Consider the following 23,207-nt stretch of genomic DNA (forward strand, 5'->3'; position numbering starts at 1 on the left):
TCACAGTTGCTAAGCAAGCATGGTACCATTGCTCTGCATCTCCAGCCCCTTTTAGCAGTGATGTTTCTAATTTTGTTAATTATATTACCTAAGAGTCTATATATAAAATCACATATATTAGAGAGGGGTTTTTTTGGGTTTTTTGTTTGTTTGTTTTAGAAATTCAAACAAAATTACCTCCTATGTGCACTGTAATATTGGGTCTATCTGTGTATGAATATATAGATATAGATCATAAGAAATATGATTAGCTTAAATCAGAATGTTTTTTTAGTAAATTAAATGTTTCCATATAAGAGATTTATATTATCATATATTGAAATGAATGCAATAATTATATTATAGCAGAGATTATTTTTACACTTGATTTTTAGTATTAATTGTAAAACTACTGTTTTTAAAATTCAGATTCTGACATTTCTGTGTTTCTGGTTTTTTGATGCTGGGAATTGAACCCAAGAGCACTTAACCATTGCCCCTTTTTATATTTTATTAGAGACAGGATCTTGCTGAGTTGCTTAAGGCCTTGCTAAGTTGCTGAGGCTGGCTTTGAACTCGAAATCCTGATGCCTCACAGATTCTAAAGTTTTAAATTCAGTTCTCTTATTAACTATTTGCCAGTTATCCACTGGGAATTTTACAACTCAGACTATTGGAAGTAGAACTCGAATCACATTTCAACATTATAAGTAAATACTCTACAAAATAAATATAAAACTATAATGTGATTTGGAAAAGGTTCTAGATATTAACCAATTATTAATTATTTGTTTTAGGTGAAAATTTTGACCAGAGTCCTTTGAGAAGAACATTCAAATCCAAAGTTCTGGCCCACTACCCTCAGAATATAGAATGGAATCCCTTTGATCAAGATGCAGTGAATATGGTATGTTCCCCCCACCTTCATTCTCTCTTCAGCCTTCCTTTTATTTTACTAAATGGCAATAATGGCTATATTTTGAATGTCTACGTTATTTCATTTAATTATCGTTCATACTTTATAGATTTGGAAACTGAAGTACAGAGAAGTTACTTGGCCAGGATTCTCACATCTAACAAGTTTATACAACAGACCCCCAAAGCCCATTTTTAAGCTATGTTGTAGGTTTGTACTAATACAGAGATGCTTTGATAAACAGTGAAATTACTCTGTTTGCCTGATAGAAGAAACATGGTTTCAGTTTTTATGTTTTAAGAAATGTTGTGTGAAGGGCCTATCATTTGTCATTTTCACAGACAACATGAAGATGGAAAGGAACTTAAATACTTCATTTAGACATGAGTATGAATTTGTTATAAAGAATGGTAATCAATATAAGTTAACCAGAGGTGATTAAAAGTTTCCTTTAGAGATTCTTAAAAATAAAGTAGGTCATAGTTTTCTGATCACTTTAGGAAGAGTCCTTCTTAGAAGCCTGAATACTATTTTGAACCTCTATCAACTCTGTGATTACATAATTCAAGAGGCCCCAAACTGAGCAAATGAGACATCAGTCTTGTTAGACACAGAAATGATTAATGATGAACTGAGACGCTATGATAGGTATAGTTTTTTTTTTGAGAACTTAAAAAGAGAACTGGAAGACATAAAAAATCCCATTATGATCTGATACTTTTGGAAAAGAAAATTAATATTCAGTAGATGCCTACTAGGTACTTCAACGTGTGTTATTTTCACATACATGTTTACATGTACCCAGTGAACCCTTGTTCACATTTTATGGAGATTAAGTAACTTGCCCAGAGTCATGCAGTGAATATTTGAGGCCAGCCCCAGAACATTTTTACTTTCTAGCTTACTTTTTTCCCCACTCCCCTGCTGCTTTCTCTAGAGAAAAACTATGTTTTGGTTTGCATCAGAAATGGTATGGGGTATATTTAACCCTTGGTAATATCGCAGTAAAAACTTTGCAGTCTGAGCTTGCTCCAGGAAAGGGAAAGGGAAAGCATGGTGCTTTTTGTAAGAACTGATGCCTAAAGCACTTAGCACTTCAATTTTGATTCTTTACAGAGCAAAATGTATTTCCCCAAACTTATCCAATACTAAAATAACCAGAGTTGACATTTTGTTGGAATGAATACTGTGAATGCTTAGTTTTATCTTTGGTGAAAAGAGTATATAGATAGTGGGTAGAGCACAATCATTAGTTATCTTTGGGAGACTTAGAGGAACCTAACCAAGACTCTGACTAAATAGATAACAGACAGCAGTGGCAAAAATAATTTATCAGCTGCCTACACCAGGAAATTAATAGAGGTATTAAGGAAAAGAGTGTCCAACTGAAGCAATAGAAAAATATATAAGAATGTGAATACAGGTTAGAACTTAATCTTCTTAATTTAATAAGATATTTCAAAGTATAAATTATTTTGTGAGAAATCAGAATAATGTCCAAAAGTAGGCTCTTCCTACAGTATTAATCTGTAGTCATTTGAACAAAAAGCCACAGTTGGTGTATTTTCTCTTAGTCACTTAAATGAACGAATAGATGTCCATGATAGCTTTTGTTTTTGTCTGAAAAGCATTCATCTTTAAAGCAATTATCAAATTCTTTGATTGTCTTTGGTATTTTTTTAACCTCTTGTTTCTGAGGTTGTTTTATAAAAGGAACAAACATTTTCATCTAAAAAAATAAATGAAAAGACTGAGTTTTGATGGTTAAATATCACATGGCATTTTTTTTTTAACTACAAATCTAAAAGGATTTGCTTGTACTCCTGGAAAATCTTCAAAAGCATCCCATTAAACCAGTTTGTGTTTGAGTCATAGATTTATTGCCCTTAATTTTGTCTTTGATTTATTAGTAAGTGCATTTGTATTAAGCTATAATTTATTCTTGCCTAAAGTTATAAAGCTTTATCTTGCCTTTAGCAAAATCCCACTCCAAGTTATTGCCTTCTGTATATTAGTCATTCCTCTTTTAAGTAACAGTGGTGATTTTCATAGAGGTCATTAATTTCACAAATAAATTAATAATACAAAGCAATGAACTTGGTTATATAAAAAATTCCATATGTTTGAGTAAAGTGAAAATATAATACAAAATAAATATGTGACAGGTGAAATTGTTTCTAAATTAATTGCTTTTTATGTCTTGGTTGCCAGTTCAGAGATTTTTATGAAAAAATTATTTGAAGTATCGTAAAACAGAACAGTATAACCAACGTTCATATACTCAATACATAGTACTAACACATATCAACATTGACATGTTCACTTTAGCTTTACTTGTTGTTTTAAATGGAACTAAGCATTGCAGAACAGAGCCAAAATTCTTCCACTGTCTCCCACCAGTCCCATTTTCAGCTCTCTTTGAGGTAACCTGAATATTGGCATCTATAACTATTCATATAATGTTCTAGTAGATAGATCTTATTCTTAATAAGAATGCATGGTACCTAGGAATTTTTATGAAGAAGAAATGATCACTATCTTTTTAAGCAAGTTATATGAAATATAAATATTCCATTTTATATATCTGTCCTAAACAAAATAAACTGACAAATGATGTTTTAATTAAAAATGTAATAACTATTATAAAGTTTTTTGCAATCTTTAAAGCTGTAAGTTTGTAGTTTACTTTGAACACAAAGAAGGATAGAATAGAATGATGAGCAAAGAGTGAAAGGTAAAATGTTGGCAGAAGACAACTATTCAGATGTCCATCTTGCAACATTCAGAGGAAAAGGGGAGATACTTGTTACATACTTTTTATATACCAAGCAAGTATTTAAATTTGAAATGGATAACCGAAAATGGCACTCATAGGTTTGATATCATAATGAAAGTAAGGCTTTATTTTGACTCATTTAAGTTTATGCCTTACTGTAGAATCATAGGATTGGGACTAATTCAGCCGTTGCTCATGGGTCCCACCTGTTTTCTTTAACCTTTTAGCTAGAATATTTCACTGGCATCTCAAGCTTAGCATGTCTAAAATTGAATTCACAGTCCTTCCCATTAATCTTGGACAGTGAATGGTACAGCCATCCACCTAGTTGCCTAAGCCAAAATCTGAAGGTTGTCCTTGAAAATTATTTTTCTCCCTCTCCCCTATATAATTAATTATTTATCTGCTTCCTCTGTTTCTACACACCCACCTTAGCCCAAACCACCAAGATGGCTTACCTGGACTCCTACAGTCAAACTGGTCTTCTGCTCCTATCCATCCCATTTTTTTTTTTTTAAAGATAAGAAGTACTTATGCTTTTTTTTTTAAGAGAGAGAGAACTTTTTAATATTTATTTTTCAGTTTTCAGTGGACACAACATCTTTATTTTTATTTGGTGCTGAGGATCGAACCCAGGGCCCCACGCATGCCAGGCGAGCACGTTACCGCTTGAGCCAAATCCCCAGCCCCATCCCATTCTTCACACTATCACTCTTATTTATGCTGATGTTTTTCTTCTTCTACTTCTCCTTTACCTAGTGAATTCTAATTGATCTTTAAGATTTCATTTTAAACATGTACTTAGAAAAGCCATTCCTTTCCACTGCCCTCTTAACTTTCTAACAGGTCTCTTAGTACATTGCACCTTTTTGTAGCACCTGTCCCAGTTACAATTAAATAATTAATTATGTAACTAATTATGTAGATACCTCTATATTTCCTGCAATAATGTAAGTACCACTAGGACAGACACAGTTTCTCTTATTCCTTGCTAGGTCCCTAGCTTTGCACAAATAATTGAATGCTCAAATCATTTATTAAATGAAGAAATGCTTGCTTGTTTATAATACTTCTGTTTCTTATTCTTGTCTGTTCAGGTGCAAAATCATCTCTTAAGCAATAGTAGTTAGGTGCTTTTTCTTCTCCCTGTAACATCTTGAACACACTCCACTGTAGCACTGATCATAATAAGGTTTTGTAATTGTTGGTTTGTATGTCTGTTTTTCCTACTAGAATATGAGCTCTCTGAAGGAAGGGATTATTTTTATGGTTTCTTTAATTAGTTGCCAAAGTTGGTGTAATGCATAGAATAAAATAAATGTTTATTAAAAGAGGGAAAGAGAGAAGAGACAAAAAGAAAGGAGGGGGAGGGATAAAGGAAGGCAAACTGACCAGCTCTTCTGAATAATTTTTTTTAATTTGAATAATGAGGGAGAGGCCATGGAGCCTGAGAACTATAGAATATGTAAAAGTGAATTGTAAAACTCTGGCCAACAATAAAAGAGAGGGGGGGAAAAAAAGGAAAATGGAAAAAGAATAAATAAATAATTAATTTTAAAAATTCTAGCCAAACTGCCTAAAAGGGTCCAGAGAGATGAAGATATTTGTTCACTCTAACTGGGACAGGTTCAGACAGCATTGTTATCATATTTTGGCTAAAGTAATTTAGTTAAATGTGGCAATCTGGTCATAATATTACAACTCTAATTTTTAGTTATTGTGGAAAGGTGAGATGAGATATTATTAGTAATAGCAATATTAAGGGATGACAATAGATTATTAAAATACAATGGTAGGTTCTGGTACATACCTGAAATCCCAGCTGTTTGAGAGACTAAGGCAAGAGGATTGCAAGTTTGAGGACAGCCATAGGAACTGAGAAAGCAGCTGGGCATGGTGGCATATGCCTGTAATCCCTGTGACTTGGATGGCTGAGATAGGAGAATTGCAAGTTCAAGCCCGGTCTCAGTAGCTTAGCAAGGCCTAAGCAACTTAATGAGACCCTGTCTCAAAATATAAAATGAAAAGGACAAGGGATGTAGCTCAGTGGTAAAGCACCCCTTGGTTCAATCCCCAGTACTCCAAAATAATAAAAATGAGAAAGCAATAATATTTTTGAATTCATGGTTTCCATATTAGAAATATACCTTATTTTTCTTATTTGTAGGAAGAGCATTTAAGAAAAAAATTACATCTATTATTTGCAGCATAGAAAATCTTTCTTCACTTTACATACAACTTTTGGCAAGCTTTTCTTGTAAATACTTGAATATGTGCTCAAGAAACCTACAAACCTTTAAGGGAATATTTGGCAACTGTTCAAAAAACAGTGTGAACTGTGATTTTGTGGTTTACTATGTTCAGAAAAACCTACCAACAAAAGTAAATCTTTTTTTTTTTTTAACATTTATTCTTAAGTTTTAAGTGGACACAGTATCTTTATTTTACATTTATGTGGTGCTGAGTGCCGAACCCAGTGCCTCATGCATGCTAGGTGAGCACTCTACCACTGAGCCACAACCCCAGCCCCAACAAAAGTAAATCTTTATGTTGATTTTGGAAGTCTCTGTATAGTTTACTAAAAAGAGAACTTCAGGCTAGATCAAGAGATGAACTAAATTTGGGTCCTGTACCCAAGATTTTTTGTTTGTTTGTTTTCTTTCTCATTCTTTCATTCATTCAGCAAATACTGATGTGCCATGCACTATGCTAAACAACTTGAAGTAACCTGGAGCAATAGTAATTCATATCATCCCTTCTATAATCTTTATTGAATATAGTAAATGTGTCACATGAGTTCATTTATACTACCAGCACAGTAATTCATTGCTTATTGTTATAATAAAAACAGCTTTAAATTGAATGCAGGGTCTTGAAAGGATCCTGCCATGTGCAGCCTCTCATTATACAGTTATTTCCCAAGATTAAGAATAAGCAGTTTTCCATTTAGCAAATCCAGGTATTCATCAGGTTCATCTAAGTCTATGTCTTTTGGGAGACGTGTGGGGTGTGGGGTACCAGGGATTGAACTCAGGGGCTCTCAACCATTGAGCCACATCCCCAGCCCTATTTTGTGTTTTATTTAGAGACAGGGTGATCTCACTGAGTTGCTTAGTGCTTCGCTGTTGCTGAGGCTGGCTTTGAACTCATGATCCTCCTATCTCAGCCTCCTGAGCTGCTGGGATTACAAGCATACACCACCCCGCCTGGTTTAAGTTTATATGTTATTCTATGCAGATATACATAGTACTTTAATTCTTGTTAATGTATATTAAAAAAATTAACTAAATCTACCTTAGTTCTCTCCTAGTCTTATATTCAGTGATGTGAAACATAAAGACATTTTCACTGGTATACTGATGCTGTTCCTGAACCTAAGTCTGCCTGCTCACCCTTCAAAAGCCAATACTTATGAGATGAGAGTTAATATGGAGGAAATCAGTTTGTTTAAGGACTGACCCAGAGAAAATTGGTGGAGTCTATCATCTTGGGAAAGTCAGGTACACAAAGAGCTTTTATAGGGTGGGAAAGGAAGGAGAGTGGGCAGGCAGAGTGTATTGAATGGGGTCTTTGTAATTCAGGGCATGTGTCTATGTCCCATTCTCCCCCACCTCTTGGGCTGAAACTTTGCAGTCAGTCTTGACTTCCTGGGGCTAGTTTTTACAGTTTTTTAGACAAACATATTACTTTTCTGCAAGTAAACCTCATAGCAGTTTAATACTTTGTATTGGTTGATGCACAGGACTAGAATAAAGAGGGGCATTACACATTCTGACGTTATCTAAAGGGCATCAGATGTTGGGTTCTATAAACCTACAAAAAGTTTATTTACTAGTTAACATCTTAATCGTTTAGGTGAGGCTTTTCTTTAGAATTTAGAATGACATGTAAAGGGAGGGGAAGTAAAATTAACTCTGCCAAGTACAGCTCCCAGCAGCGTAGCCACTGTTATAATGTTTAGCGTCATAGTTTTTTTTCCTTTTGTTTTCATCAATCACCATTTATTTTGGCCCCAAATAATATATTGTTCAATGCATGTTACACTTGAATATTTAAGGTTTCTGAAATAAAGTACTAGCCCTTGAGTAGTTTACAACCTAGAGATGAAATAAAATTAGAGCTAATAATGCATATCTCTATATTGTCCAAGTATATAGTGATGCAAGGCTTTAATTGCTTCTCTATACAAAAAGGACTTTTTAGAGAAGTAGCAATCTGATAGCATTTAAAGGATGAGAAAAACACCATTTTTTAATAGAAAGGTAGAGGAAGGCTTTTCTAAAGCAATGTTTATTTAGACTTCAAGGAAATAAAGGAATATTTTGATTATCTGTTGATTCATTAAAAAAAACCCCATGTTTGTATTACTTACTGCCTTAGAACAAGGGATGGCAATTTTTTTCCATATGGGATCAGATAGTAAATGTTTGAGGTCTTGTGGGCATACAGATTCCGTCACAATTATTCAGCTCTGTTGTTGGGTAATAGATAAACATCTATTGACAATATATAAATGAAGAGTGTGACTTGTTTGAAGTGAAATTTTATTTACCAAACTGGTGGCAGGAGCCAGGCATGGTGGCATGTGCCTATAATCCCAGCAGCTCCAGAGGCTGAGACAGGAGGATCACGAGTTCAAAGCCAGCCTCAGCAATTTAGCAAGGCGCTGAGTGACTCTGTGAAACCCTGTCTCTAAGTAAAATACAGAATAGGGCTTGGGGGTGTGACTCAGTGGTTGAGTGCCCCTGAGTTCAATCCCCAGTACCCCACCCCACCACCCCACCCCCGCCAAAAAAAAAAAAAAAAAACTGGTGGCAGATTGGATTTAACATAAACACTGTGGTTTATTGGCCCTTGATTTAAAACAACAGAATAATTACTTTGCTTACAAATGTGTGATTTGGATAGATTTTGGCAGGGCTGCCCCTGTTCTTTTCTTAGCATGCACTAGAGAGGTTTGAAGCCTAAAGATTAAAATCAAATATAGCCTTACTCATAGCTTGGGCTGAAACATTGCAGTCAACCTTGACCTCCTGGGGCTAGTTTTTACAATTTTTTAGACAAATATATTACTTGTGTCTCTATGGTCTCTCCAATTGGTTTTGACAGCATGGAAGCTTCAGGTTAGCCAGATTTATATATTACTTCAGGGCTTCCAAGATGTTTGACCAGCAAGAGAGGTAGAAGCTGTATTGCCACTTTTAGGCTTGCTTCAAAAGTCACTTGGTTACTGTCGCTGCTGTTGCATTTTACTTGATTAGGTCAGGGTTTGGGCAAACATGTCTTCCTATCCAAATCCATCCATCTGTTTTTATTAACATAATTGTATTAGAAAAGTCATATTATTCCTGTATGTGTTATCATGACTGTTTTCTTGCGACAGTGCTAGGGTTGAGTTGTTAGGACAATACTGTGGTCTGCAGAGCCTAAAAATATTTATCTGGCTATTTGTGGGAACAGTTTGTTACTCTCTGATGTGAGCACTTTCAGCAGCCTACCCAGGTTCAAGGAGATGGGTAGACTCTACCCCTCAATGGGAGGATGGCAAAGTACTGGAAGAGTGCGTGGAACTAGAAATATTGTTTGAACCATTTTTACAAAATAGCCTGCCACAGGGAGTAAGCCATTTGTACACCTACAGGAAGTCATTTCCAGGTGACAGAATAGATTTTGACAGGAGCATGCTAGTCCTGTTCACAGAAAGGCAGCATGCCAGTGTTGCTGGAGAAGAGTGGGTAAAGAATAGTGGAAGATGAGGGCAGACTGTTGCTGGAGCCAGGCCATAGGGCCCTACTATAGTAAGGACTTTGGCTTTTATTGAGGTAAGAGTCCATTGAGAGTTTTAAGAAGAGTGACAAAATCTTACATTTTTATGGATCATGTTGATTGCTCTGTGGGGAATAGATTATGGGGAACAAAGGCAAAAGCAAGGAGAATGGTTAGCAGGATATCACAGTCATCCAGGCAAGAAAAGAAGATGGAGTAGAGAGTTAAGAGTAAAGAGAGAAGTAAGTAGTCTCTGAATATATGTTTGAATGTACATTTCATAATATTTGCTCATGGATTGGATAATTGAATGAGAAGGGAAGAGAGAGGTAAAAGATTACTCCAAGGTTTTTATACTAGGCAAAGTAGATGGATGGATGGATGGAGATATGGGGGGAACAGGCTTGGAGGAACAAATCAGGCTTTCAGCTTTGGCCATGGTAAATTAGACATCTTGATGGAAATAGTGAAGTAATTATTTAGTTAAGAGTAAAGTTCAGCTGGGCACTATTGTACACACCTATAGTCCCAGCAACTCAGGAGACAAGAGGATGACAATTACAAGGCCAGTTTGGACAACTCAGTGAGACATTATCTCAAAAAATAAAAAGAGCTAGGGATGTGTAGCTCAGTGATAGAGTGCCCCTTTTCAATCGCAGTACCACGAAAGAAAAGAAAACCAAGATGTGGTGATATAAATTGATGACTTGGCTTCAGAGCCTAGAGATTTTAGGAAAAAAGGCTGGCCCATGATTTCAAGTGGTTATGAGGAGCAGTCAGTACACCCACCCATCTTCATGCTCAGTGAAAATTTGTTTTATTAATCCTGTCCATTAAGATTTTGTGGTTTTTTTTAAAGCAGTGGTAACCCAGAAATTTTAATACGAAACTCTACAAAACAAATTCAAATGGAATGTGCCTGAGGAAGGGAGGGAAGCTGTTCTCTGTTTCTCCTCTGACCTCTCACTACTTCCTAGACACTGAAGCATTATCCTTTCCTTTTTGGACCCCTTTGAAAACCATTGTCTTTCAGTGCTGGGAGATGGATATTCTCAGATTTATCACATTCTAGGCTCCTCCTGCTAAAAATCCTTCAAAGGCTACCATTGTCTTCAAATTTCTAATAGGGGTCACCAAGGCCCTCCAGGAAGGCCCCTAATTATTTCTCTTGCTTTCTTATCACATCCCCCACCTTGCATTCTGTGCTCCACCCACACTGACCTGGATTCACTTCCTCGGATCCATTTGTTCTTCCTTCTTGGCTTTTCACCTATTGTTCCTTTGCTTAGAATCATATTCATCTGACCAGCACCTATTACACCCATCCTCAGGTTTCAATTTGGACTTCATTTTTATGTGATAGCTTTCTTTTTTTCCTAATATGCTTTCCTGCTATTTTTTTTCTAAATCAACCTGCATTTATCTTATCTTTGCACTTTGCATACTTTGTGATTTATGATTTTCTTTTTTTTTTTTTTTACATTCGTCTTTCATCCTATGGGCTGGGACCTCCCTAGAAGCAGGGACCATGTCTTTCTCACCATTGTAGGTCAGCACGGGGTCTCATTTCCAAAGGCACTTAATAAATATTGACAGTATGAAGGATGTATAACTTTTAAGGTGAATTGTGCTTTCTTGGTAATGCAGGAATTTGGGAGAATGTCTAGATTTTGCACCAGATTGTTTATTAAATTGGAGGGAAAATAGAAAAATGTAATAATGTATGATAAAATTATTTCAATGCAGAAAGTAGATTGCAATACAAAAGTAGAAAGAAATACATAAAACAAATAAGATTATTTTTGAATATAATTGAATTACAAGTTCTTATTTATTTAGTATATTTCTAATTTTCTGTAATTTATTTGAAATATTTTAAAGAATTTAGTATCTCATGCCTTTTAAGTATTAAAATTCATGAGATGCTAAATATAGAATCTTTAGCTTCTTGGGTAATTTTGTTCCCAAGTTTGAGTTAATTTTGCTAGTTCCCAAGACCTAGAACGTCAATCTCTACTACAAATAATCAAAAATGTCTTGTTTCTTCCCTTCTGTGTCAGTATCAAAACGTTTTCATTTTCTGTTTATTTTTTTCTAAGATAAAGTATCTCATTGGGCTGGGGTTGTGGCTCAGCGGTAGAACGCTCGCCTCGCACATGCGAGACCCTGGGTTCGATCCTCAGTATCACATACAAAAATAAACAAGTGAAATAAAGGTGTTGTGTCCAACTACAACTAAAAAAATATTTTTTTAAAAAAGTATCATGTTGTTCAAAAAAAGCATAGATGGTACTGTTGTTTTTTTAAACTTTTTTCCCATTATCAAATGAGCCTTCACTTTTTTCCCTTTTCCTTTGAAGCATCATATTGCCACAAAAATGGTACTTAAATATTTGTAAAGTGTTTTGCATACTCCATCTTCAGTTTATTGATGTAGCAACTGTAAAAGTAACTGAGGTTCAGAGAAGTTACATGACTTGTTCAAGGATATAAGCTTGGTTAGAGGTTTTTGGGACCAAAAGATCTTCTCAATCAATAAAACCCCCTCCTTGTAGTACCCACACAGTGATTATTTTTCTGATATATGCATGTATATATTCCTTTTAAAAATACCTTTATCTACATGTAAGTGAGACTACAATGTATTTATAATATAAGGCTATTGCTAAAGTTAAAGCTAGATTAAAAACCTGTCCTTTGAATTCTGTAATGTTAAAAAAAAAAAAAAGCCAAACATCTTTTTTTTCAGGTTTGAAGTTGTTTGTTTGTTGTATTCTGATGCTTTCTCTCCATTTCCTCTACAGTTATGCATGCCTAAAGGGCTATCATTCAGAACCCAAAATGAAAGTAAAGACCCTCAGTTTCACTCATTTATAATTACCCGGGAAGATGGTTCTCGCACCTACGGTTTTGTTCTCACTTTTTATGAAGAAGTTACAAGTAAGCAAATCTGCACAGCAATGCAGACACTCTACCAGATGCACAACGCTGAGCAATACAGCAGTGTTTATGCTTCATCCTCATGCAGCATGGACTCACTGGCAAGCAGCATTGATGAGGGCGATACAACTTCCCTTTTGAAACTCCAGCGATACAACTCCTATGATATCAACAGAGATACCCTGTATGTTTCAAAAAGTATATGCTTGATCACACCACTACCTTTTATGCAGGCTTGCAAGAAATTCCTCATCCAACTTTACAAGGCAGTTACCTCACAGCAGCCACCACCCTTGCCGCTTGAGAGCTACATCCATAATATTCTTTATGAAGTACCTCTTCCACCTCCAGGGAGATCACTAAAATTTTATGGTGTTTATGAACCTGTCATCTGCCAGAGGCCTGGGACCAATGAACTCCCCCTCTCTGACTACCCTCTTCATGAGGCTTTTGAGCTCCTGGGATTAGAGAACCTGGTGCAGGTTTTTACCTGTGTTCTTTTAGAAATGCAGATCCTTCTCTACTCACAAGGTAGGTGTTATTTTCCCAAAACAAGTATTTACATCCTCAAATACTGGATTTCCTTGAGCTATATTGCTAGAACCATGTAATTAATGGTCAGGAGTTTTTTCTGTTTTGTGTAAAAGGAACTGGTATGGATGGAACCAATAACTACATGTTGTTTCTCTTTGAGTTGGCAGTGCTATAGAGAAAAACAGGAAAGTACAATAATATTACCTATACCAGTTTGGACATATTTAATTTTTAATGGAAATAGCCCTTTTTTCCTGATAATATATAATCCTCATTAAAGAAACATTCATTCTTTTCATGAAAGTGAAGAAAACCAGTTACTATGAGAAGGGATATATAGACTTCCCATTTTTTACAAATCAGTAAAGGTTCAGATGAAAATTCAGCTGACATTGGAAAGGAATAAATGAAATTGATGACTCTGAAGTGTCTTGAAGCAGTCAACTTAGGAACTTTGCCTGTGGGAACATTTCACTTGAGAGAAGAAGAGAAGTTGTACAGGCATGAAAAAGACAAGACTTTCCCAATTTAACTAATAGTTCTGCCAGAGGGGGTGTGTGTGTTTGTTATCATTGTGATATCTTTTATTCATAAATTTCCCTACACACTTGAAAACTAACAAACTGGGTTTTATTTTTCCAGTACATTATCATCTACTAATGTTAAGCTTAGACAAGGATACCAGTTCCCATCTGAATATGAATTTACAGAAGAAATAGAGATGTCATGTCTTAAGGGGTAGTGAATTGAAGAAAATTATAAAATAGTACCTGTACCTTGATGGATCCTTTGAAAAATGTGGCATAAATATTTGGGTTAGCATTTTGCTAACTTGTATTTAGGCTGGCAGAATTCTAGTGCAATCTCCTGACTGCTGCTGTCAGGCTTATTTTACCACTTTTCTTTTTTTATTTTGCTATTTTAAATTATAAGTGAGGCTGAGCCAAGTTAGCTATATTTGTACTTTCCCATCTTGTGTGTATGTTGACACTATTTGTGTGTTGACAACCCTTCACAAGGTTGTGTTTTCTTCTAGTTTATCCTACGTAATGTTCTTTGATAATATGTTCTAGTGTCTCAGTTTTTGTTGACAGGAAGTTCTTCTCTGATAGCCAGTCTAAATTTATTTTCTTTCTTCTTGCTCTCACTTTTTTAGTGCTCATCATTACTTCTAAATCACCTACTAGGAGCTGATAATTTTAACTTTAAGTAACTCCTCTTCCTAACATTTTTCCCTGAAGAAGGTAGAGTTGAAGAGTCACATCATGTAGTATTCAAATTTTGGAGTATTTCAATTTTTAGATTTTTGAATTAGGAATGCCCAACCTATATTGGTTTTAGAAGTCATAACAATCCTGGGTTCAAATTCTGCCCTATCCTTTAGTAACTATAATGATGGGCAAGTTACTTAATTTTCCTAAGTGTCAGTACCCTTATTTTTATGAGGATAACAGTCCCCATCCTGTCCCACTGATTTATTGTGAAGGTTAAATAAGAAAACCTGTACAACGCGCTTGGAGTATAAAGTGGCACTAAATGGAAGAGAAGCTGATATTACTGTAGTTATTATTAGTTTAATGTAATCTTCTGTAAATTATGCTTATCTTAAGTTGTGGAGGTTACTTAATTTAAACTACAGCTTTTAAAAAATTACATTGTCAAGACATTTGTTTGATCTGGGGTCTTGCTAAGGGTAGAGCACTTGCCTGGTATGTGCAAGGCTCTGGGTTTGATCCCTAGCAGCATACACAGAGTCAAAAGGCTTTTGTTCCAGGATTAAGAGCCTGACAGGGCTGGGGTTGTAGCTCAGTGTGTGTAAGGCACTGGGTTCGAGCCTCAGCACCACATAAAATTAATTAAAGTAAAGGTATTGTGTCCATCTACAACTAAAGAGCCTAATAAATGGGCGGGGAGTATAACTCAGTGATAAGAGTGCTTGGCTAGCATATGTGAAACCTTGGGTGATGTGATGTGATGTCCTCACCACAAAGGAGTGGAAAAATACTAATAAATGTTCTTTTATCCTTTGTACTGTGCTTTTTTTTTTTAAGAAAATTTGCCATTATGATACTTCCTTTGTTAAGTAGCAGTTTATTTTTCACTTGCTTATCTGAACTGAGCCTCCATCTTTCTACTCTGATTTGCTTGTCCCATTTGTTTTAAGTAATCTGTTGAAGTTTTAGTTGATTAATACTACCAATTGATTTTAGTTGTAAATGAAGAAGAATGATTATTTATGGACATGTTTTTGTACTCTGAGTAGTTTTTGGTAATTTGGTCTAGTCTTTTGCTGAGAATATAAGAGACTGAATCCTGAAATAATAGAACTAGATTTTTTTTCTTTTTTTGTGTGAGATGGGATCTTGCTAAGTTGCCCAGGCTAGACTCGAATTTGCTTCCTGAGTACCTGAGAATTTAAGTATGCACCATCATGTTCAGCCCTTAGAACTATATTTTTTCCCCTATGTGCATATAGTAAAGGCAGGGGTGGGGTGCAGATACAATGATTAACTAAAATCACTTGATATCAGGAATTGTGCTAAAGAAATGCATGTACATATGGGGGTTTTCCCCTACATTTAATCCTTTTACAATTAGATAGTGCTGTAATCCATGTTTTGTTAATGAGGAAATTGAGTCTCAGGAAAGTTAAGTAATCTGTTTAAGATCATATAGCAAATAAGCAATTCGGTGGCACCAAGAATTGGGCTTGGATCAGTTTTTGTCCAAGTACTTAACCACCACATTAATTGTATTGCACACTGCATTTAGCCTTTACCTGTTATCAATATTTATATTTAAATTATGAACTCATTTTTTGGCTCAGTTATAAAGGTGTTGTGCTAAATACTTGCAAAATATGAAATGAAAGCTATGTGTAAAAGCAAGTTTTAACATTGACAATCTCTCTCCCATTAGAGAAAGACATTCCATTTAAATACATGAGATGAAAGAATCATTATGTTGATTTGTGCTCTGGTCCCTTCTTTCAGTCTTCCTGACTCTGTGTAAGGGGATTAAAGAACATTTTATACTTCGTTTCTTATTCACTGATAAATCTATGCCATAAAATTTTTAAAAAAACATTTCAAGTACTGAACAATTACCATGAAAACCCAAAGTGTATCAGAGTAGATGGTTTTCAGTGATGAAAATTTCACTCTAAACTGATTTGAAATTCTGGTCTACAGCCTATTTAAACAGATTCAATCTGTTATTTAGAGTGTGTGTATATCATAGTCACTTTGCAGTGGTAATAAGCTAGAAACTTTAAGTAGAGAATTCATCCAGGTGGAGAAGGCTCTTTCCTGGAACCCCAAATTAAAAAAAAAAACAAAACAAAACACTTTTGCTGGGCTCAGTGGTGCACGCCTATAATCCCAATGGCTCAGGAGGCTGAGGCAGGAGGATCGTGAGTTCAAAGCCAGCCTCAGCAACTTAGTAAGGCCCTAAGCATCTCAGCGAGACCCTGTCTCTAAATGAAATATAAAAAAGAGCTGGAGATGCGGCTCAGTGGTTAAGGGCTTTTGGGTTCAATCCACAGTGCAAAAAAACCCAAAACACAGCACTTTCTTCTATAGCCTGGAAATATGTGGAGCTAGGACAGTGGAAAGAACAGAGTATGATTCTCTTTTCAAAGAATAGTAGAAGAATGAAATATGGGGAATTTAAAACATCATTGTGTAACTTTCTTTCTACTTTATTTTTTAACTGGAGATTGAACCCAGGGGCACTACTACTGAGCTACATCCACAGACCTTTTTATTTTGAGACAGGATCTCACTAATTTGCTGAAGCTGGCTTCCAACTTTTGATCTTCCTGCCTCAGTCTCCCAGGTCACTGGGATTACAGATGAGCACCATCATGCCTGACTAGTGGTCTGACTTCCAATACCTATAATTAAAGCCTTAGGAATATTTAGGGGCCTTGCCTACCTCCTTTGGCTCTTCACAAAGGAAGTTAACAGTTCCACACTGCATGCCTGTGTGTGTTTGTTACGCTTTACACCCTCTGCCCCTAAATTTCCCCTCACTTTTGTAAATTGTGTGTGAATTAAAAATCTTGTCAGAAAGTGGAAGCTAGTTTCAGTTTTCTTGAAGAAATTGTGAGGCTGCTAATCCCAAATTGCTAGTCATGCTCAAGTGGACATCATATCTTATTGGTTGTAGAATTTATAAATCATAAAAGCAATTCTGATACTTTGATGGCAGAGAGTAAGTTTCTGTGACCTAGATTCTAAAAGTAGTATAATTTGACCAGCCAATATTTTAACACCATTTTTTGTGATGAATGTAATCTTATTAAAAATTATTCGTGATACTTTTTAAACAGTAAGGAAGACTTTATTTGGGTCAGTTGAAATAGGCATATGGGAGTACCCCACATAGGCCTCCCTTTAATAGTCCAATTTTCCATTACCCATCTACCTGACCATATGACCAGGTCATTGGCTCCTGCCCATGAGTGGGTAAAAACCTAGACACAGGAACTTTTACCATTGTCAACTCTCTCATCACTGCTGAAAAAGCAGTATGCAAGTCAGCCCACTAAGCTGATTTGTTTGGAGTGATGGCCTTCCAAACAGGATGTTGTCCGTTCACCTTGGAATTATCATCCATATATCAAGCAGCTCCTTTTGGTTAGTCAAGTGGTGTTTATAGGGTACCATTCAAGTGACTGTAGAACCTGGCGGTGTCTCTCACAGTTCTAGTTTATCCCTAGGGGAAAAGAGGCCCCCTCCTTCGTGGAAATATCCTTGCATTCCCCATGTAATAAGATCCAGAATAAACTATTTCCATTTCACTTTAGAACTGTTCTGAGTAAAGCCTTCCACAGCAAATTGAATAAGGCTTTTCAGACAATTCAGTTTTGCAACAGTAATATTACTTGAGGTGCCCATTAATAGGAACTTCCTTAACTGCAGCATTTAACCTGGATAATGGACATATTCTGTGGGCAGCTATTCTGATTATTATAAAGCCAATCTCACAGGGCTGTCATATAAAACCTATAAAATGCTTCATCTGAGGTATTCCACTTGGCATTTACAAGTGAAGTCAAGCAGTCTCCCCAGGTAAACAGAACTCATAGTGACTTTTATCCAGTCTGTGAGCCTGGCTTTTCCCTCAAGAATAACTTGGGTAACTGGATCATAAATCCCTATGTGTGATTATTCTATAGTGAGCCTGTGAGTCTTATGTCAACTATGCAAGTCCAAGTATGTTCTTCCTGTCATAGCTCTTAAAAACAAAGATACTGTCCCTAAATTAGTCACTATTATAAAAGTTCTTCAGGAAACTGGTGATAGTGATACACAAAATGAGAGAAAACTTGATTCACACTGTATCCCCTGGTTTCAGTAGTTTCTTTTCTTTCATTCTGTGTTTTGTTTATTTTTTTGTGTTTGTTTTGGTACCAGGGATTGAACTCAGGGGCACTCAACAACTGAGCCACATCCCCAGCTCTATTTTGTATTTTATTAGGAGACAGAGTCTCAATGAGTTGCTTAATGCCTTGCTTTTGCTGATGCTGGCTTTGAACTCAAGATCCTCCTGCCTCAGGCTCTTGAGCCACTGGGATTGCAGGTGTGCACCACACACCCAGCAGTAGTTTCTTATTTTGCCCTTCCCTTAGCAGACCACCTTTTTGGTGATCAGAAGTCTTAGAGGTACTCTGTTGTTTCTATATTATTCTTCCATTCAAAAGTAGCTTTGGAGCTAATGGTCATTATCAGACTGACTTGAAATTTGAAGTTCATCCATTTTCAAGATCTTGATTTCATTTTAGTTCTTACACACAACATAACCAAGGAATTTTGTGTTTTACTTTTTTCTTACTGGCTTATGTTTCCTTAACTATCCAGTGGATCAACTCCGTAGGAGTTGGACACATGTCTAAATTCTGAAAGTAAACTTTTATGTTTGGTCACTGATCCTAGCACATTTGTGATTTCTAGGTAGGTAACCATATGCCTACCTAGAAATCAAAGGTTCCCCTCCTTTTATTCCTCTTCCTAAACTATATGTTTCTAAGAGTCTGGATCATGCTAGAAATTGCATGTTTTTTAACACCAAATGAAGAAGTGTTTTCTGAAACCAAATGAGAGGTTTTTTCCTCCCTGACACCAACGAGTTCCGATGCTATCTGGGTACTCAACAACCCAGTTCAGTTCTAACACTACTGAGAGATAATTTCAAACTCCACGAGTTTAAGAGTTAGTCCTACAAGACTTCCCTCACTTCTGATTCTAGCCCCAAACAGAGTGCCTGGACTCCATTTCTTTCCAGCTGACTACAAATTTAGGAATTTCTGCCACCTAGATTGGATAACTTTCTAGAATGATTCCCAGAACTCAAGAAAACACTTTACTCACAAATACAAAGTTAACTGTTTTGCTATGAAGAATACAACACAAGAATAGCCAAATGAAAGTGATGCACAGGGGTTAGGGTAGAGATTCAATGGCTTCTTCAAGTATGTTACCTCACCTCAATATGTTTACCAGCCTGGAAGCCCCCCCTATTTCTTATTTGTAAAAATTAATTTTGTGTATATTTAAGGTATGCACATAATATATGGAGTACAGATAAATAGTAAAAAGGATATTATAAGGAAGCAAATTAACATATGCATCATCTCACATAGTAACTCATTTGTGTGTGGGGCATGAGGGGCAGAAGCAGCTAAAATTTACTTATCTAGTATGAATCCCAAATGTAGTACAGTTTTATTACCTATAGTCCTCATTTCTAGAAGGACTATATATTTCTAGACTTATTTCTTCTTCAATAAAGTTTTGCTCAGTTGTCTTTTCTTAGGATATTTTTCTTAAGCTTTCAACCAACTAGCATAAAGTCTTAATATGTTTACTTATTTTCTTTTATTTATTTCTTTATTTATTTATTTTTAGATGTCGATGGACTTTATTGGATTCATTTATTTGTATTTGGTGCTGAGAATCGAATCCAGGGCCTCACACATGCTAGTCAAGTGCTCTTACCACTGAGCCACAAACTCCAGCCCTCCTTATTTTCTCAATCATTGCTATATCTGTCCCTCTTTCCATTCCTAATACTATTTATGTGTGCCTACTTTTCCCCCAATTATTTTTACCCCAAATGTGTCAATTTGATTATTCTTTTCAAAGAAACAGCCTTTATATTCATTGGTACTCCATATTGTATCTTTTTTTTTTCTGTTTTGCTAATTTCTGGTTTTATTTTTATTCTCCCTTCTACTTCCTTTGGACTCATTAAATACCTTTTTCATCCCCTCACCACTATGAGCATACTTTTTCCATTTTTTATTGGTGTGTTGAAAGGATACTTAACAGTGGGATTCATTGTAACAAATTCATACATGCTTACAATATTACAATTTATTTAGTCAATACAATACAATTTACAGTACAATTTAGTCAGTGTAGTTCCTCAGGATTTCCTCTTTCTCTCCTCTCCTCTCTTCCATTGGTCCCTTTTCTCTACTCTTATCAGTCTCCCTTTGATTTTCATGAGATCCCGCCCCTCACCTTTCTTTTCCTTTTTACTCTCTACTTTTCACATATGACCCTTGACTTTCTCAGTTTGGCTTATTTCATTTAACATAATGCTCTTAAGATCCATCCATTTTCCTGCAAATGACATAATTTTATTATAGCCAAATAAAATTCCATTGTGTATATTTATCACATTCTTTGTCCATTCATACATTGATGGACACCTAAATTGGTTCCATAGTTCAGTTATTGTGCATTATGCTGCTGTAAATATGGATATGCAGGTATCACTGTAGTATGATAACTAATTCTTTAGAATAAATACCAAAGAGTTGGGCTGGGGTTGTGGCTCAGTGGTTGAGTGCTTGCCTAGCATGTGTGAGGTCCTGGGTTTGATTCTCTGCACCGCATACAAATAAATAAAGGTCCAGTCGACAGCTTAAATAAATAAATAATGCCAAAGAGTGATATAGTTGGGTCATATGGTGGCTCCATTGCTACTGTTTTGATTTCCATGCTGATTTCCTTGGTGCTTGTACTAATGTACAGTCCCACCAATAGTGATCCTTTTCCCCTACATCCTCTCTAGCATTTATTATTGTTTGTATTCTTGATGGCTGCCATTCTAACTAGAGTGAGTTAAAATCTCAGTATGGTTTTGATGTACATTTCCTAATTGCTAATGATGTTAAATGTTTTTCATATATTTGTTGGCCATTTGTATTTATTCTTTTGGGGGTGTCTGTTGCATTCATTTGCCCATTTATGAATTGGGTTATTTGTGGGGGGTTTTGGTGGAATTTTTTTCCAGTTCTTACATATTCTGATTGTTAAAACTTTGTCAGAAGAGAGCTAGTAAGGAATTTCGTTTTGTAGTTATTTCTTCATATTCTTTTTTTTTAATTTTGTTTTTTTAGTTGTTGATGGACCTTTATTTTATATGGGGTGCTGATAATCGAACCCAGTGCCTCACATATGCTAGCTAGGCAAGTGCTCCACCACTTCCCACCACAATCCCAGCTCTCTTCATATTCTTAACTGTTTCCTTTGTTGTATAGAATATTTTTAATTTTATGCCATCCCATTTATTAATTCTTGGTATTATTTCCTTAGCTATAGGAGTTCTATTGAGGAACTCATTGCCGTGCTTGTATTTTGAAGTGTTGACCCTACATTTTTTATTACTATAGCTCTGTAGTATAATTTGAAGACAAATATTGTGAAGCCTACAACATTGCTTTTTTGGCTTAGAATTGCTGTAAATATTCTGGGTCTTTTATCCTTCCAAATGAATTTTAGGACTGTTTTTTCTAGTTCTATGAATAATGTCATTGGTATTTTGATGCGCATTGCATTGAATCTGTGTATTACTTTTGTAATATGGCCATTTTAACAGTATTGATTCTGTTTTGTCTATGAACATGGGAGATCTTCCATCTCTTGTCTTCCTCAAGTTCCTTTTTCAGTTTCTATAGTTTTTCATTGTAGAGGTCTTTTACCTCCTTGGTTAGATTTATTCCTAAGTGTTTTGTTTGTTATGGCTATTGTAAATGGATTATTTTTATTTCTTTTTCAACATATTCATTATTGGTATACAGGAAAGCTATTGATTTTTGTATGTTGATTTTATAACCTGCTACTTTGCTAAAAAATTTTTATTAGTTCCAGCAGTCTTCTGGTGGAACTTTTTGGGTCTTCTAAATATAGGATCATATCATCTGCAAACAGGGATAATTTTACTTCTTTCTTTCTATTTATATCCCTTCTATTTCCTTCTCTTGTCTAATTGTGCTGGCTGGAATTTTTTGAGTAATGAGAATGGACACCCTTGTCTTGTTCCAGATTTTAAAGGAAATCCCTTCAGTTTTTACCCATTCTGTTGGCTTTGGGGTTTATCATATATAGTCTTTATAATGTTGAGGTAAGTTCTTTCTATCCCTAGTTTCTTAAGTATTTTTGTCACAAATGGGTGCTGATTTTTGTTGAAGGCATCTATTAAGATGACTATGTGATTTTTATCCTTAATTTATGTGGTGAATTGCATTTATTGATTTGCATATTAAACTATCCTTGCGGGCTGGGATGTAGCTCAGTGGCAAAGCGTCTGCCTTGCATTCCCAAAGCCCTGGGTTCTATTCCCAGTTCCAAAAAAGACAAAAAAAATAAAAAATAAACTATCCTTGCATCCCTGGAATGAAACCAACTTGGCCATGATGTACATTCTTATTAATATTTTGTTGAATTTGATTTGCTAATATTTTATTAATGATTTTTACATCTAAGCTCATCAGGAATATTGATCTGTAGTTTTTTTTCTCTTTATCTGTCATCTGGTTTTGGTATCAGGATGATACTGGCTTCATAGAAGTGTTCCTTCCCTTTCTATTTCATGAAATAATTTGTGGAGCTTTGGCATTAGTTCTTTAAAGGTCTGGTAGAATTCACTTAAGAATCCATCTGATCCTGGGCTTTTCTTTATAGGGAGACTTCTTATTACTGCTTCTATCTCATTGATTGTTAGTGATCTGTTTAGGTTTTCTGTATCCTCTTGATTCAATTTTGGCAAGTCATATATGTCTAGAAATATGTCTGTTTCTTCAGAGTTTTCTGATTTTTTGCAGTATAAGTTTTCAAAACAGTCCCCAATGATCCTCTGGATTTCTGTGCTGTCTGGTGATTTCTCTTTTTTCATCTCTAATTTTATTAATTTGTGTCTTCTCTCTCTTGGTGAGTTTGGCTAAGAATTTATCTGTCATAAAAAATTAAAATTAAAAAAAAGCATAAAAAAGAGTTTTTCTTA

General features: G+C 35.5%; 1 protein-coding gene across 3 annotated transcripts in view; it reads left to right on the plus strand.

The window, feature by feature from the left end:
• Positions 1-23,207, plus strand: part of Dennd5b (DENN domain containing 5B) — a 189,778-nt gene that overhangs the window by 71,321 nt on the left and 95,250 nt on the right. For all 3 annotated transcript variants that reach the window (XM_077798438.1, XM_026415248.2, XM_026415247.2), the window contains 2 exons: positions 777-886; positions 12,242-12,908. In XM_077798438.1, coding sequence (XP_077654564.1) covers positions 777-886; positions 12,242-12,908 — 777 coding nt within the window. The remainder of the gene's footprint in view (positions 1-776; positions 887-12,241; positions 12,909-23,207) is intronic.

This window comes from Urocitellus parryii, chromosome 5 (assembly GCF_045843805.1).
Source record: "Urocitellus parryii isolate mUroPar1 chromosome 5, mUroPar1.hap1, whole genome shotgun sequence".
Lineage (NCBI taxonomy): Eukaryota > Metazoa > Chordata > Mammalia > Rodentia > Sciuridae > Urocitellus > Urocitellus parryii.